At 40.7% G+C, this 16,943-nt stretch overlaps 1 protein-coding gene across 5 annotated transcripts in view; it reads left to right on the top strand.

Moving 5' to 3' along the window:
• LOC139480133 (endothelin receptor type B-like) overlaps positions 1-13,266 on the top strand; it is a 47,148-nt gene extending 33,882 nt beyond the window's left edge. For all 5 annotated transcript variants that reach the window (XM_071263514.1, XM_071223784.1, XM_071224494.1 and 2 more), the window contains exon 2: positions 10,530-13,266. In XM_071263514.1, the coding sequence (XP_071119615.1) occupies positions 10,610-11,635 (1,026 nt within the window). In that variant the 5' untranslated portion in view covers positions 10,530-10,609 and the 3' untranslated portion in view covers positions 11,636-13,266. The remainder of the gene's footprint in view (positions 1-10,529) is intronic.
• Positions 13,267-16,943: the final 3,677 nt, after the last annotated feature.

The raw sequence follows: 16,943 nt of genomic DNA, 5'->3' as shown, positions 1-16,943 counted from the left end.
TGGGGTGGCTTATTTTAGCGCCAGGTCATCGAATCGGCCTCGTAGGTATTGTGGCGAATGGATCCGAGGTATAAATGAACATACAATTCTCTAGATAACCGAGGATGCATCAAGGCGGTCTAAAACGTGAACTTGATAAAATAAATATTTTGAATAATTCATTTATATGTTTGTTTTTTAATCTCAACATCCTGTCGTTTTGACACCTTATAAACATGCTCTGACAAAAGAAGTAATAATGAATTTCCTCTAATGTTCCTATTTCAATCAATATATATACAACACTCTGCAAACATTTCTATTTGGAGCGTGTACAAACCATTCCTATTCATCACAGAGCAATGTTTCAAAAGTTTTTCCTTTCTCTTTCGCATGCTTTGGAAATATCCCTTAGGCTTTACATTGTCTTTCCACCCACAGACTTCTGTAATTGTTCGGCAGAAGGGAAGGCTGATTGGCTTAAATATCATTTCGATCACAATTATATAGTTACCTATCAACAATCAACAAGAAGAAGCGTTGCTGGGGTCATGGCAGGGTTGCAATTGACGCCACATATTGAAGGCTTAACGGATGTGTTAAAGCTGTAAATCAACGTAAACCGTCCATTTGATAATTACACAGCCAATCCGGTGTTATGTGTTAAAATGATAAGAGTAAAGATAATATTTATCCACAAAGGATGTCATGTAACTGAATAAATATATAGCTCACAAATTAACCAAGGAAGAAATATCTCCAGAAGTCAGGAAGTAGATAAATCAAGAGATGTGGCCTCTTGCCGGATCTGAGCGTTCTTGTTTGACATCTTTACCCAGATTGAATACGTTTTTATTGCATGTGAGGCCAAAGCCTCGTACTTCAACTTATCTTTGCGTCCGGAGTGAGGTGGGCCCCCAATACATGTCCACAGTGGCGTCCTCGTGTTTTCACCACTCAAATATCGTTATCAATCGATAACTTGATAATCAAGTTTTCTAAATTTCCTAATTTGGTTTAACCTTCCGCGTGTGATGATGTGGTACTGACAGACAAGAACATTACGTCTTCAGATATTATGGCCGAAGCATTATATCGTTTAGATGGGCATATCAGGGTGACGTCTGTGCCATGTTTGTTCATTAAGGCGCTTATTGTGGCTTGAGTCCGGCCACGTCTGGCGCTGATGACCTGTTGCTTGGCCAGCTAGTTTCTCGGTCACATAAAACAGTTTACTGCCATGGAAACCATTGGAATGAGGTTTCTATGGATCCGGACCATAGGCGTCAAGGTGAATGTTTTAATAGGCAAAATTGTCCGGGGGCTATGTACACTGCGTATATGAGTATCTCTACATACGTAAACGCACCCTGGTTTGCGCCTCCGTAGGGGCCACAGATCGCCACTTCTGTGAATTGCGTCCCTTTGTCCGTTCAGGATCCGGAAGTCGTGAGTTCAAGATCGATATTCGTTCTGATTATGATTATTATTCCGTCAGCACCAATTCCGTGAGTTTCACCAAAGTCACTACGTTCGGTCCTACATTAAGCTTACACACGGAAGTGTAACATTTCAAATACATGCGCTAAACTCATCCACCCACCTTTTAAACGCACGCCTACCCGTGTCTTAGGCGTGAAGAGCCAACGCTTTAACCACTAGGCTACCAAACCGCCCCCTGTGTAATTAAGATGAACATTAACTGTTAGTTGGTTATGCATCATAAAATAGGCGTTAGCAGACAATTGATGTGATGTTTGAACCATTTCATTAAACTCTACTCTACTCCCTGACTGAGGATGCCAATTTGACCAAGCTCAGTTGCTTTTTTACACAGTGAGGAAGATATGTTAGATCCCAACACTACGACGGCCATACATTATTATAGAGTTTTATTTCTTAATGGATAAATGGTTTTATCCCTATTGCTAAACACCTTGTAACGTATTCGTTCACACAAATCAATACCCATTATTTGCACAGGTGTGACCAGATCGTTAACACACTCTATATTACATGAATAATCAGTCATACATAACTATCTGACTAACAAGTCACATAATGGCGACGGTTTCTGATAGGATCTGTAGAAAGATACGGATTTATTCGGATGTACCATTCACTCACTGCGTGTATGTGATTGTTGTTTAACGCCGCACTCAGCGGTAGTCCATCTATATGACGGCGGCCTGTAAATAATCGAATCTGAACGGGACAATCCAGTGATTTATATTGCGAGCAACGATCCACGCCCTCGGGGTACGTTGACACGTCATCAACCAAGTCACCGAGTCTAAACACCCCATCCCATAAGTCCCACCTGACGACCAGCGTGAATTGCTAAGGGACAATTCTAACCCGGGAGCCTAGACTAACATCTAGTCTCTGAAATGAACACATCTTACAGTCGAGAATAAAAACAGATGTTAAGTTATCTTAATAGAAATATAATATAAAAGATGCCCAGGGACTTTCTTCAATTTCAGAGTAATCTAGACTTGCCAAACACAAAGACTTGTTAGGGTTGTATTTGATATATTTGTATCAGGGCCTGTATGACTGACTACCGGGTGGCGTACAGGCTCGCTCACTGTATAGCCTGGTCGTGTAGGGTTTTTTTCCTCTTTCAAAAGACCCGGGTTCGATTTCCCAAATGGGATACTGCTGAAAGCGGCATAATGGCATATTCACTCACTATATCTTGCATGTCCATTTATTTTTTGAAGGGGGATAATTTGTATTCACTATAGTTCAGCTAAATAACGGCGGGGGACAACAGAAGTAAATGATAAAGCCATGGGGATGCAAAACAATGGTTGAAAGCATGACCAATGATCCAGGGGGGTTCGGTGAAACACAATCAGCCAGGTCACACATTGCAACCAACCATCCTCAATAGTCGGCTCTTCAGGTGACCTAGTTTGACGAATAGGTCTTCAGCAACCCATGCTTGTCGTAAGAGGCGACTATCGGGATCGGATTGTCAGGCTCGCTGACTTGGTTGATGCATGTCATTGTATCCTAATTGCGTGGAACGATGCTCATGATGTCAATCACTCGATTGTCTGGTCCAGACTCGATTATTTACAGACCGCTGTCGTATAGCTGGAATATTGCTAAGTGCGGCGTTAAACAACAAACCAACTATCAAACAAACCTAGTTTGACAGGTGGTTCACACAGAAAAAAAGTTGCCTGCATAAAAAGAAACTGTCTGGAATTAACATTAAAATGCCATGTTTGCAGCCACTACTATCACATACATATGTACTTAACACGTGATAAAGATAAAACGAGTACCTATCATCTGTCCGTGTACTATCAATAATATGGGGGCACAGGTGGCTCAGTCGTCTTAGGCGCCGCGATTCGCTGTGCAGAGTTGCGTCCCTTGGGCACGCCAGAAACCTATGATTGTGGGTTCGAATCCCGGTTCGCCCCAATTATGTTTCCAGGTTTGTCAGCACCATATCCGTGCTCGTGGGTTTCACCGAGGTGGTAAACGTCTGAGACCTGCATCACTTCGGGTTTTCCTCTCACATTAAGCTGACACGCTGTGATATAACTGGAATACTGTTAAAAGCGGCGTTAAATCCAACTCACTCACTATCAATAATATATTGCCTAATACCTCTTTATCTGATATGCATGTCAGATATGTACGTACGTCAGTGTAACATACACCTTGTATCTCGGGGCGGGATTTCCGTGCAAATATAATCTTTTCCCTAAAATGTTGGGATGAAAGCGTCTTCGAGATTAACGAAATATATAATAATATAAAAAACAGGTATTATGTTAAAAAGTGTGCATCTCGTCTACTCGATTGTTACCAAACATTCAGCTATATTGTTATTCTTCCATTGTCAACGCCATGACAGTTCGAGCTAACTGTCATCGAAATGCGATGGTTTGATAGGATATGAAATCGTCACTCGATCACTGTCAGTGAGCATCGTGAAATGTAGCAATTTAGCAGCCATGTATTATGATACATTGAAAATACATTTACAAAAAAAAATATTGAAATGCATTTGCATTCTTTTTGAGGCAATCATGACATGAGTTGGATTCATTTTTGAATTTATTCTCTCGGGTCTGGGAAACTGTAAACTAGGTATTTGTACGTATTTAAGGTAGTCGTCAATCGTCCTTTTCACAAACGACATGGATGTCGGTTTAATTAACCCAAATTCAAAGTAATATACAATCTTTACTTAACGTGATCAGAAAAGAAATTCCACTGAGACGTATTTAGCCAGCATCTTACGTTCGGTCTTCCAGTCTTGTAGTGTGACTCGATGACTAGCTAATCGTCAGATCTTCCCCACACAGAAACCATAGAACATACCGTCAATCATCAAGATGCTCAATTGGTGATGAGGCCCTTAAATATCTTGATATGATTCGTATCACGACAAGGTCGATGTACATGTTGGTCCCCGTGGTCCTTGACCTCAAGGACCGCCTCCGTGGTCTAGTGGTAGAGCGTCCGCCCGGAGAGCGGAAGGTCCGGGGTTCGATCCCCGACCGCGTCATACCAAAAGACGTTAAAAGATGGTACTTGTTGTTACCCTGTCTGGCGCTCGGCATTAAGGGGCTAAAACAAGGACTGGTCGGCTCGGAGTCAGTATACTGTGTATGAGTGGGGTATTCATGTTAAACTGTGGCATGGTATCTCAGTGGGCTAGCACTATAAATCGGCATCAGTCTGGACTAGTACAAGCAGCCACACAAACACACACACGTACATGCACGTCGCTATATAAGTGCAATAATCTTGGACGCGACGTTAAACCCAATTTCACCTCACCTCACCTCACCTCACCTTGACCTCAAGGCACATTGACCAGTAATCGACTGACAACGACTACATGATCTTTAGGTTTAGAATTCAGCTGCAGGCTGTGTGGTACATGTATGTGTCACTTTGTAAAGTTCACCGGTTCTCAAGCAAATAAAACTGACGATTAAGTAACTACCCTCAAGCATAACGTTGACGAGTCACCACGATTGCAGTGACTTTTGAGAAATGCTTTCACAATTGTAATTTGTTGTTCTTGACGTCAATGAAAAAAACTTATTTCACCAGGGCGGTGTTTGGTCTAAGTGTAGATACTTGATTTTACTGTTGATTTGACTAAACTGACGGGGAAAGAACGTATACACCCATGTTTGATTGTTGCTGAAAACGAAACAAACAAGAAATGGTTATTCGATAGTCTTTGTAACGGATATCATAGTTGTATTTTGAACCTTAAATTTGCAGTGTTTCGGTGACTCTTTTCAGCCTAGTAACGTTTTGTAATTTGTAGGACAAATCGAATTTTTAAGTGTATAAACTTTTCTTCTCAACAGTTTATATTAAATACTACTGTACTGTACGTGAATCTGGATAGGTAGGTCTTGATAAAATATACGATTCTGTTCTAAAAAGACGCGACGCTGTGATTTGTTCGTGAAGGATGCAGTGGCTCCTGTTGAGAGACCAAAGGTAGAAAGTTGACATATATTGTGTCTGTAACTGTTGCTCATCATCGTCAATAATATGTCGATAATTATATTGCGAGTCCAGACTAAATGTCTATGTATACCTTCATGTTGTTATTTAGGTAGATATATTCTGATTTAGGAGAATTAAAATCACTTAAAAAGTTGAAGACACCACATAAAATTACCCAACAAAATCATACAATGATGCTGTCAAATGTCATGTGTGATGGTGACGTGTTTCTTTCGAAGTCTATCTTGGGGCGCTTGTGGGATTTAAAATGTTTCCGGAAACCTTAAAAGATATGTAAGAAGATTGCTTTCGAGAACATGTCAAATTGTCGGACACTCCTGTAAGTCTTCTCTCAGTCGGATTTACGTAAAACATGAAACAGAATATCCAAGTACATGAACAAAGCGTCTGGGAGCCTATAAGCTGTTAGGTGATTGGCATCGATCGGACGCGAGCATGCAACAGGCAGACTAATCTAGCGCGCTCTTCTGAACAGATATTGGTGCATGTTTTGTAACCGCCGCGCAAGTTTTGCCGCAGGAAAGTTTGGGACATGGGGGTTCAGCCGTGTAAGATGCCGTATTTTGCTGCGCAGAGTTCTTTACAATCACTTGCTGCGTCGACATTTTAGAAGTATAATTGCGTTGCGTCTCAATGATTTAAAGACATCTCCATCTCTTCTGGTGAAGCTCTGTACAATCGACGACCACATTGGAATTGCCATGTTGATGACATTATTCAGGTATTCGCACGGACAGGGTAAGAATATCATATTTGGATTTTGTTTTCCCATTAAAACTCCCATACAAAAATAAACTGTTAATGACCTTGCACTTGTAGTTAAAGTCAGCGATGTAAAGTCCGTTTTTGAACACTGGGAAACAAGACTTGCTCTTGTAGAATTGTTTGTCAATTATATCAAATTTCAACCAGCGTTTCTTCAATGAGACTTTCTTCTAACTAAGCAAGGGAAATTTGAAACTCGACAAATGCTCTTGAAATATTGCACTTAAATGAATCCGGCCAGAACGATTGTTATCCTCTTGATCAAATCCAATGATATCCGATCCTATTCAATACCTGATCAATATTTATTCTAAAAATACAAGAGATCCCGCTGATCGTTTTCCGCCTGTATTATGTCAATATATCGTGACCATGTTGGTTGTCAAAGTATCTTGAAGATTTCCTACTGGCTCTCTGTGAGCGGTTTCAAGGCTAATGTAACCTTTTGCCATTTTCATTGGCTTGGAAGGAAATGTTTTGTCATCCTGCAGCGCATGTCATTAGTGATTATGTTTATATAAAAAGGGGGTAGCCCACCTCGAACTCAGTCTCCGCCTTGACAATGATAGCTCGGTGTTCTGCATGCGGTTCCAACGGGCTTATCTGGTGTCTGGTGCAGCAGGTGTCGTGAGTATATATTTCATATGGGATTAATTTCGATTCCGCTGCGATAAGGTTTTTTGATGAATCCGCTGTACTCTTCATAGTGGATGAAATCCATCACGCTGACACGTGTCGCGATGGTGTAAATGAACACGTGCTGTTGATGAAATTTACCCGAGTAATGGTGCCAGCTGCAGAAGTTGAATAGGTAGTGGCCATAGTGTTTTCGAAACGGTCAAGGTCACAGTTTCGTATCCCAATTGCGTGGTTCGATGCTCACGATGTCAATCACTGGATTGTCTCGTCCAGACTCGATTATTTCCAGGCCGCCGTCGTATAGCTGTAATATTGCCGAGTGCGGCGTTAAACAACAAACAAAACAAAAAACAATATTTTCTCTCTAAAAGCAGCTGTTTCGTGTATAGTTGCATTGTACTACTGCTAAATACCATACAAGAGCATTGCATTGTTATTTCAAACATTTCATTAGCTATGAAAGGTGCTATGATGACTGTTCAGGAAAGATATAATATAAGTGCATATGTCATGGTCATGGTCCTTTGAACGGGCCCTACTGAGATACTGTGTTTGAAGGATCATGTTTATATATATATATATATATATATATATATATATATATATATATATATATATATATATATATATATATATATATATACATACATACATACATACATACATACATACATACATAACCATAACCATATATATATATGTCCTCGGAAAGAAATCTATAGTTGTTTTAAAAATGGGAATATATCACCTTCAGTAGCGTAATTTTGGCATGGGACTGATACCTGAGAGGAGGTGATGACACGGTCTTCAGGTCCTTGGGGGCATGATTGCCTAACGGTCTGTAAGACTGTTCGCTATACGGAGTTGCGTCCCATTGATGTGCCAGAATATCATTTCGTTACTTAGGTTTCACCAAAGTAACAAACGTAGAAGACATGCGTCATTTTAACTGATTCGCAGAAATAAAACAAATATTAAAATGAAAAATATTATGAAAACATTCTAGAATCTTTTTCGAACTCCATGAGGCTCAGGAAATTGAAAATAAGGGATGTTGAGACCATCACGTATCCCTGGCAACTATTTGTTTAGGTACATGGATATGGTAGGTTTATGGCTCACCAGATCAAGGCCGCCGTGACATACTGGAATATTGACTGATGCGGCCGTAAACATACGTGACAGTAGAATGACGAGAATGTCCAGAGAGAACAATAGCAGGCACATTCTCATTAAATGTCAGATTTTCTAAATGGCAAAAATGTCAAAACCTGTTTGTGTTAAAGGTCGTCTAATTTTGTATTAATACATGACCTTTTTGAAAATTCAATACCCGAATCCCTTTATTTTTTTTCTAGCTTTATATGCCAATTGGCAAACTCTACGTCAAGTTTCCTGTTACCGCAGGTAAAACTTATATTTGAGAAAAAGTAAACGTAACAAAATAACTTTACAGAAATGAAACAATTTATTTCTACTTTTCTGCTTGCTAAGCTGCTGAGACAGCCATCGACATTTGGAAAACAATAACAAAACACTTTATTTCCCCTATCGTTCATGCAATGTCAGTGATATGTATGATACATTACGGTTTAAGTAACTGTTCAAATTGTCCCTGCTGGGTTTTTTATTAAAGTAAAATATGCTCAGGCAACATGTTCAGAGTACTAGTATTTGTACTAGTACTAGTAAATGTGTGTCTAAAATTTACATACACTTCACGAGAAGCTTAACAAATGCATTCATTAAGCAGTGTCTGAAAGTGTTGCACGTAACACTGTCGCCTTGCCTTCTGTTACTAAAATGTCCCTGCTGTTACTAATTTCATGATAACAGCAGGGATAGTAAAGGGAAGGAAGTATTCTATGTCATGGTACATCTTAAACCAAGTAACACTCCCTGGGAAATATGTCCCTGCTGTTACTAATTTCATGATAACAGCAGGGACAGTATCAGGAAGGAAGTATTCTATGTCATGGTACATCTTAAACCAAGTAACACTCCCTGGGAAATATGTCCCTGCTGTTACTAATTTCATGATAACAGCAGGGACAGTATCAGGAGGTAAGTATTCTATGTCATGGTACATCTTAAACCAAGTAACACTCCCTGGGAAATATGTCCCTGCTGTTACTAATTTCATGATAACAGCAGGGATAGTAAAGGGAAGGAAGTATTCTATGTCATGGTACATCTTAAACCAAGTAACACTCCCTGGGAAATATGTCCCTGCTGTTACTAATTTCATGATAACAGCAGGGACAGTATCAGGAGGGAAGTATTCTATGTCATGGTACATCTTAAACCAAGTAACACTCCCTGGGAAATATGTCCCTGCTGTTACTAATTTCATGATAACAGCAGGGACAGTAACAGGAAGGAAGTATTCTATGTCATGGTACATCTTAAACCAAGTAACACTCCCTGGGAAATATGTCCCTGCTGTTACTAATTTCATGATTACAGCAGGGACAGTATCAGGAGGTAAGTATTCTATGTCATGGTACATCTTAAACCAAGTAACACTCCCTGGGAAATATGTCCCTGCTGTTACTAATTTCATGATAACAGCAGGGACAGTAACAAGAAGGAAGTATTCTATGTCATGGTACATCTTAAACCAAGTAACACTCCCTAGGAATGGAAGAACATGGCATTTTCACTGCGAAGCTGTGAGGATCTTAACAAGTAACCGAGCATGCCAAGTTGATATATATGTCGAGATGGGTGGTAACATAGGGGACAAACTTGAACTTGGAAAGAGAGCTCCACTTCAGATCACCATTCGTAGGGCAGAAAGTAGAAATGGGATTTCAGTTCAAAGGTGGTTCTTGGTAGCTAAAGGGACAGTTTTCCAGAAACGAGAAAAAATGTCATTTGCTTTAAAAATGTATATCACTACAGTATTACAATATTAAATGTCTGTCTTACATATTATGTGTTGCTACTTATGAAATAATGCATTGCAATTGCTTCCCCTACATTAACTTCTTGTTAATACATTCAGAAATTGAAGTTTCTGCTAAAAAATGTAAACATTGTCTTTTCCCCATGTTTTTAATATATCGTGTTATGAATGATCAAATGTTAATGTTTTGCACATTATGTTATTGCAGGGTTGAAATCAATAGTTGTATTAAAACCTAAACTTATTTTTGTATTAAATAATACTATGTGTCATGTCTCAAGATTGGTTCGAAACACGTGAAGACTCTGGGGTAGAACAGGTCTTCAGCAACCCATGCTTGCCGTCAAAGGTGATTATGATTGTCGTTAATGGCGACTAACGGGATCGGGTGGTCAGTTTCGCTGACTTGTATGATGTCATGGTATCCCAGTTGCGTAGATCGATGCTCATGATATTAATCACTGGATTGTCTGGTCCAGACTCCATTATTTACAGACCGCCGTCATATTGCTGGAATATTGCTGAGGGCGGCGTTAAACAACAAACCAATCAAAACACAAAAATGACTTCTTAATTTTGATACTTGTGTCGCCTGAGTTGAAAAAGAAAAGAATATTTCATGACATTGTAATCCTTGAATAGATATGTCTGGAGGAAATTAATCGAACATTGTTTCTTGGTCACTTTAACTTACACCAATGTTTCTGCGTTTCAGAGTTCCTGCACAGCCTTTAAAGTCATCAGAGTGAAATGTAAGCATTACAACCGACGGCTGGAACCTACTTAGATATTTAGATGGATCAGATGATGACGGCAGAACCGGACGAGAGTTTGACCGAGGACCCTCTGATGGTCCTCAGTCAGGACGTCCTCGTGGTCCTCATATTGATGGGAATAACTGCTCTGGTGGGACTAATCGGTAACCTGATTTTTGTCCGGGCACTGTGCATGTACCGGAACCTTCGCGTCGACGTCTTTGTGATCATGGGGGGCCTGGCTGTAGCGGACATGCTTCATCTGGTTATCGCCGTGCCTTCGCATATGATGGATATACTGCGTGTCCTGGGCGTCATGTCAACATCATGGTGCAAATGCAGCCGCTACCTCATGAACGGTACTTCCTACATAGCAGCATACCATCTGGTTGTCATGACAGTTCTCAGAGGCATCCTGCTGACAAACAGAGGTCACTCCTCGCCAACTGGACGCCATGCATTGTACTGCAGTATCGTGGTGTGGGTGGTTGGAGCCTTGGCGACAGTTCCAGTTATTCAAGTGTGGGTACATGAGGACGACGTATGTCTGTACACGCAAGACGCCGATATCGATAAGGAGGTCTGGCTGACGAGCTCCTTCTCATGTTTTGTTCCCATTACAATGATGCTGTTGATATACGCTACCACGTACTACATTGGGAAGCGCTACTTCGCAGATAGTTATTCTCGGCATGAAAAACAGATGTCCCGATTGGTGTCAGCGGTGGTGCTGAGCTTCGTCATCTGTGAACTCCCCCATCACGTTACCACCCTCGTCTACAACAACGCGTACGACCACCCTGACCACGACTACATCAAGAACCTTTCAGTCATCAATGACTATTTCTTGTGTCTCCTGCTAGTGGATAAAGCCATCCGGCCAGTGTTGTACTCTAAGCTGTCGACGGACCTTGGTGACTGTTTCGACGAGGTCATCAACTGCACCTACTGCCACAGATACTACTCCGACGGCCCACGACGACAAAAGTCTGACAAATCTGCTGCCTCTACTGCCCCACTCACAACAGAACAGCCAGCGGACGTATCATGTGAAGAAGTCGTTTAAGAAGGCGTAAGGGAATAGAGTTGTTACTGTCACGTCACAGACACGTCCAAACGCTGGCTACGATGTTTAAGATGGTACATTCAACTCCGATATAACGAATCCGGATAACACGAACCAGTGTTAATCCAAAGGATGGACGTCAATGGTGTTGCCATGCCATTTACGATCTTCGGTTATTACCAACTACATTGGAGGACACATGGATTTCGTTATTCCTGGAGATGATTGGTCATCTGGTTGTATTATGCTCGACGTGGCAGCTTTTGACATGCGCAGATGTTGACCTGCGCAGCTATTGACATGGGCAGCTCTTGCATAAGACTGATACTAAATTCAAACCATCCGTATTTACGGGACCCATTGTCTGTATTCTATATGCGGCGATAGCTTATAATAGTCCAATTAACTCCTGATCCCAACTACCAAATGGACGAATATGTTAACTATGACCCAAGCCTTCAAGTGTTTTATTAAGCTTGAGTGTGAGTTCTAGCTTTACCTATCATATAGCAAACATTGTGTGAACTGAAACCCGGTTGAGATTCCTGAGCAGAAAGCTTCTATATAGAACTATGAAAAACTAGCTCTCGTGTCATGACTTTGTGCTCTATGTTCGTATATGTGCGTATTCGTGTATTACTACAGTACTTCCAGTTTATATATCCTGAAATTTGCCAGTGATTGACGTGTCTGGCATCTCTACATGTGTTCTGCAAGAAGGGCGTTATCGTGACGTAATTTGCCTGTGACGTTATTGTGTATTCTACAGGGATGTTATTTCACAGGTGCTGTAGTGTATTAAAGTGGGCATGTTTTCCCCTCTTCCGCAGTGACAATATCACGGACAGTATTGCATAATTAATTTATACAATATTATTATGATCATGGTTATTATTTCAGTGTTTTCAGTCTCTAGAGGCTACATGTCCTCAACCTTTACCTCAAGTGATTGTGGTAAGAATATTACAGTGTCAGAAATTAATTGTTTTAGTTCGTGTAGGCTATGTGCATGTATCCGTATGTGTATTCGGACAGGTTCTCTTGGATAAGCCTTGAATCTAAGGTTCCATAAGTCTTTATGCAACAATAAGATGTCATTATGTGCCTTTTATCAGAATTAGAAAATTCATATCAGGGAAAAAATTTATGATAGTTAAGATTAGCACTCTGATTAACCATGAGTAAATTAATGAATGGCCAATGCTGTTACACAATAACTGTCCATAATGGACTGTATTTCACTTGCCTCATATCACATTTCTGTTTGTTTGTGTTTGTCATTTAAGTAACACCTTATTGTGTCACCTTATTTTTGCTGAACCAAAACATTTGATAACATACAACTCAACTTCTGATAGGGATATTGTATGTTTCCATGACATACAAAACTGATTCTCATAATATGTCGAGTGTATATTTATATAGAGTGACATATCTGAGTGTCCCTATCAAAAGTCTAATAGTGTATAATACTACCGTTCCTGGACCTCGTGGAAGTGTGGAGGGGTACACTGCAACACCTCACTTGTGTTGTCTGTGTACTGGTTAGGTGGTCAATTGGTTAAAATGTTTGCCAACGACCGGCGTGTGATTCTCACACATCAATGTGTGAAGTCCTTCTCTGAGAGAGGGGGAGGGGGGGGGGAGGGGGCGGTCTGGTAGCCTAGTGGTTAAAGCGTTCGCTCGTCACGGGTTCGATTCCCGACATGGGTACAATGTGTGAAGCCAATTTCTGGTGTCCCCCGGAATATTGCAAAAAGCGGCGTAAAACCACACTTGCGCCCGCCTTCTCTGAGGGTATTTGTGTTTCAACGGTTAACCAAGGCTCGTAAGCTCTGAAAACAAATATCATAAAATGTGAAAACTGCCACCCAATCTATTTTCAGAGCTAAATGTATGGTAATAGAGAATTTGTAAAGGATTAGATTCCTTCAGACATTTCATTGAATCGTCTACATCAGCAGTTTACTCTATGCTATATTTCCTTAAGACCCGTTTCAGTGCGTCACACGCATCATCATTGTGATACCCACGTGTTTACAACCTGTGTTTTGCCACCCCCAATAACCTGGTTACCTCTTACCTCTGTGTGATGTGTCAAAGCCCTCTGGATGTTTTACTTTTATACAATAATAATTCATCAGCGTCAAGAAGTCTTAAAATGTTCCATTCACAGAACCGGCGAATCCCATATTTACAGAGACAATGTCATGAAGAAGTTTTTTCAGTTTTTAAACATTAAATTATATTTTTTGTTCACGGCTTTGCACAACGGAATGATGCATAATGAACATAGTGTAAGGGGTTGCATCAGTGAAGTATGGTATTAAATGAAAACTTTTATTAAGGTGTTGAGGCATAAATCGAAAAGGTTAATTCATTCTCAACATACTCATTGTACACAACCATTGTCTTGCAGCAACATCATCGCGGTATCACGAACATGGCAGGACACCTTGTACCGTAAACCTACAACATTAGTTTCATATGGTAGTGTTGCGTAAAACCACGTTTATGTCAATAGTCGTTATGAGTTTTATCGTACTTGGAACCTCCATGTGTCGTAAGCTCAAGATCGCAGGCGCCAAGACTTATGTATGTCTGGTTCATTAAAGGGTCGACTGAGGAGGTTTCGACTGTATTCGGAAAAAGGTGCATACCCAAACCAAAGGGCTGCAGATCCAATGTAATACAAACATCAATTTGTCTATCATATAAGTGAGTGAGTGAGTTAATATTTAACGTCACATCGGCAATATTGCAGCCATATCGTGACTATCTATCATATAAAGCTTCAAATGATACACTAATGAAACATACATTAGGGCCGGCTATTTGATATTCTGTGGGTAGGGGAGGGCAGGGTCAGCGCTTTTCCGAAAATGATGGAAGCGAATTCCAAGTGGTATCGAGACGTATTACTTGTGGTCCCAAGTAATGTGTCTTGCTCTTCCGTTCAGAGAAACATTTGATAAATATTGTTCTGCATAAACATCCCAGGTCACCTCCCCGATCCCCCTCCTAACTTACCCTTTACCCCCTCCCCCACACCTACCCCCTACCCCCACCCCAAAAAAATATTAAATGTTGGTCCCTCATTTGTCAGAATCACGGATTGGGTATTTACTATTCATATGTAACATTTCATCTATGAACTTCACAGCTTGTTTACTGTTTACGATAAGGAGCATGTACTTCCTACACTCTGTTAAACATATTACTTTCTTGTTGTGAAAAAGCCTTTGTTTGTTTACATAACAGAGAGAGGCATAATTTGTTACATCAAGATGCGAGTGAACTGTATTCTAAAGCATACTGAGAGGAAAAATATTCAGTAGTTAGATCCGACCCGTTTAGACCACGATCGTCAGTGTTCTATACATTTCAAGGCCATGTTGAGTTACTTTGTTGACCTATCGTAGGAATGGAAAATGTTACCGTTATGACATATGGGATGCTTCGGTAAATCTCATGGACGTGCGATGTCCCATTACGTCACTGACCGATGCTAATGTGGTTAACTTTCTACTTCAAGAACTATAAATTTGATGTGTGCATAATATACCTGGGTCCTGATATTTCGTGAAAGCTCAGTGATTACTAAGAGCTAACGGGTAGATAATGCGAGGAGAAACAGTATGCCTCTCTGCATCCTCCTTTATCAAGGTACACAACTCTAGAGTGCCGAAGTCCCCTGATAAACGAGGATATTATCACAAGTACATCTCATTAATGTATGTTGTTTACTTTGTTTTTTTGCTGAAAGATTTATTTGTGCTTAAAACTGTACATAGAATATGACTCGGAAAATGGCAGTTTATGATGTGTTTCAACAGATGGTGCAGAAGCATTCAGGATGATTGAAATGAAATGACGGTATTATATCTTGCTCAACATCGTTCAGCTGTGAAAATATCGCTCATTAAACCATTTTTAAAACTATTTTTGTGTGTTTTTATGTGAGTCAGGTGTATGTGAGATATGTGTTGAAGATATCCGACTTTTTTAGTTGACAATAGACAGATGGTTTGTTTACACACAACATACGATTATTATTATTATTAATATTATTATTATCATCATCATCATCATCATCATCATCATCATTATTATTATTATTATTATTATTATTATTATTATTATTATGATTATGATGTACAGATTAAATTTTAAAGAATGCAGCAAAAATGGTTTGGGAGATCCTGCGTTCGTTGTTAATTTGGTACCAGGTGTAAGAAACATACCTTGGATACCCATCGGCAGTCACTGTTAACCCTCGGTACTCTCAGGTAACAGTGGGCAGAGTTTCGTCCGTACATTTGGTCACATGCTTTCATGAAACACTGCTGCACAAAGACTAATTCACATTTATGTATGCAAGCTGTAGCGAGGAATATCGACTCGACAGAGATATGTATGATCGAATCCATGAAGACTGGTCGCATTTATTTACACAGGTGTACAGTTGTCGTTAAAGTGTCATTCATCTAGAAGTAGATCTGGTTGGATTTATCAATGAAACGGGTAATAAGTAAGGAAACTTGTAAAACGTAGAGAAAGAGAACTTTAAATCGTGTAAAACGTTAACAAAGAGAACTTCAAGAAGTTGTAATGCGTTTAGAAAGGGGAGCTTATAATAAGTATATGTTACCGAGTGGTTACCTTGTAACATTGTTACCGTAATAGTGTCTGGTACCCATGGCAACTCCGAAGACACTACACTCTTGGTGTGATTTGATATGCGGATATGCAGTACGCACAAGCCCCAACACCATGGTGTCTACCGTCTACCGAAGACTGTTTCATGCCCCAACACCATGGTGTCTACCGTCTACCGGTGACTGTTTCATGCCCCATCACCATGGTGTCTACCGTCTACCGGTGACTGTCTCATGTCCCAACACCATGGCGTCTACCGTCTACCGGTGACTGTCTCATGCCCCAATACCATGGCGTCTACCGTCTACCGGTGACTGTCTCATGCCCGAACACCATGGCGTCTACCGTCTACCAGTGACTGTCTCATGCCCCAACATGATGGCGTCTACCAGTGACTGTCGCATGCCCCGACACCATGGCGTCTACCGTCTACCAGTGACTGTCTCATGTCCCAACACCATGGCGTCTACCGTCTACCGGTGACTGTCTCATGTCCCAACACCATGGCGTCTACCGTCTGCCGTCTTCCGGTGACTGTCTCATGTCCCAACACCATGGCGTCTACCGTCTGCCGTCTACCGGTGACTGTCTCGTCCCAACACCATGGCGTCTACCGTCTACCGACTGCCGCCTTCCGGTGACTGTCTCA

The sequence above is a fragment of the Haliotis cracherodii genome, unplaced genomic scaffold (assembly GCF_022045235.1).
Source record: "Haliotis cracherodii isolate W230 unplaced genomic scaffold, xgHalCrac1.p SCAF_1, whole genome shotgun sequence".
Lineage (NCBI taxonomy): Eukaryota > Metazoa > Mollusca > Gastropoda > Lepetellida > Haliotidae > Haliotis > Haliotis cracherodii.
The sequence above is the reverse complement of the archived record's forward strand: the minus strand, read 5'-3'. Positions and strand labels throughout refer to the sequence as shown.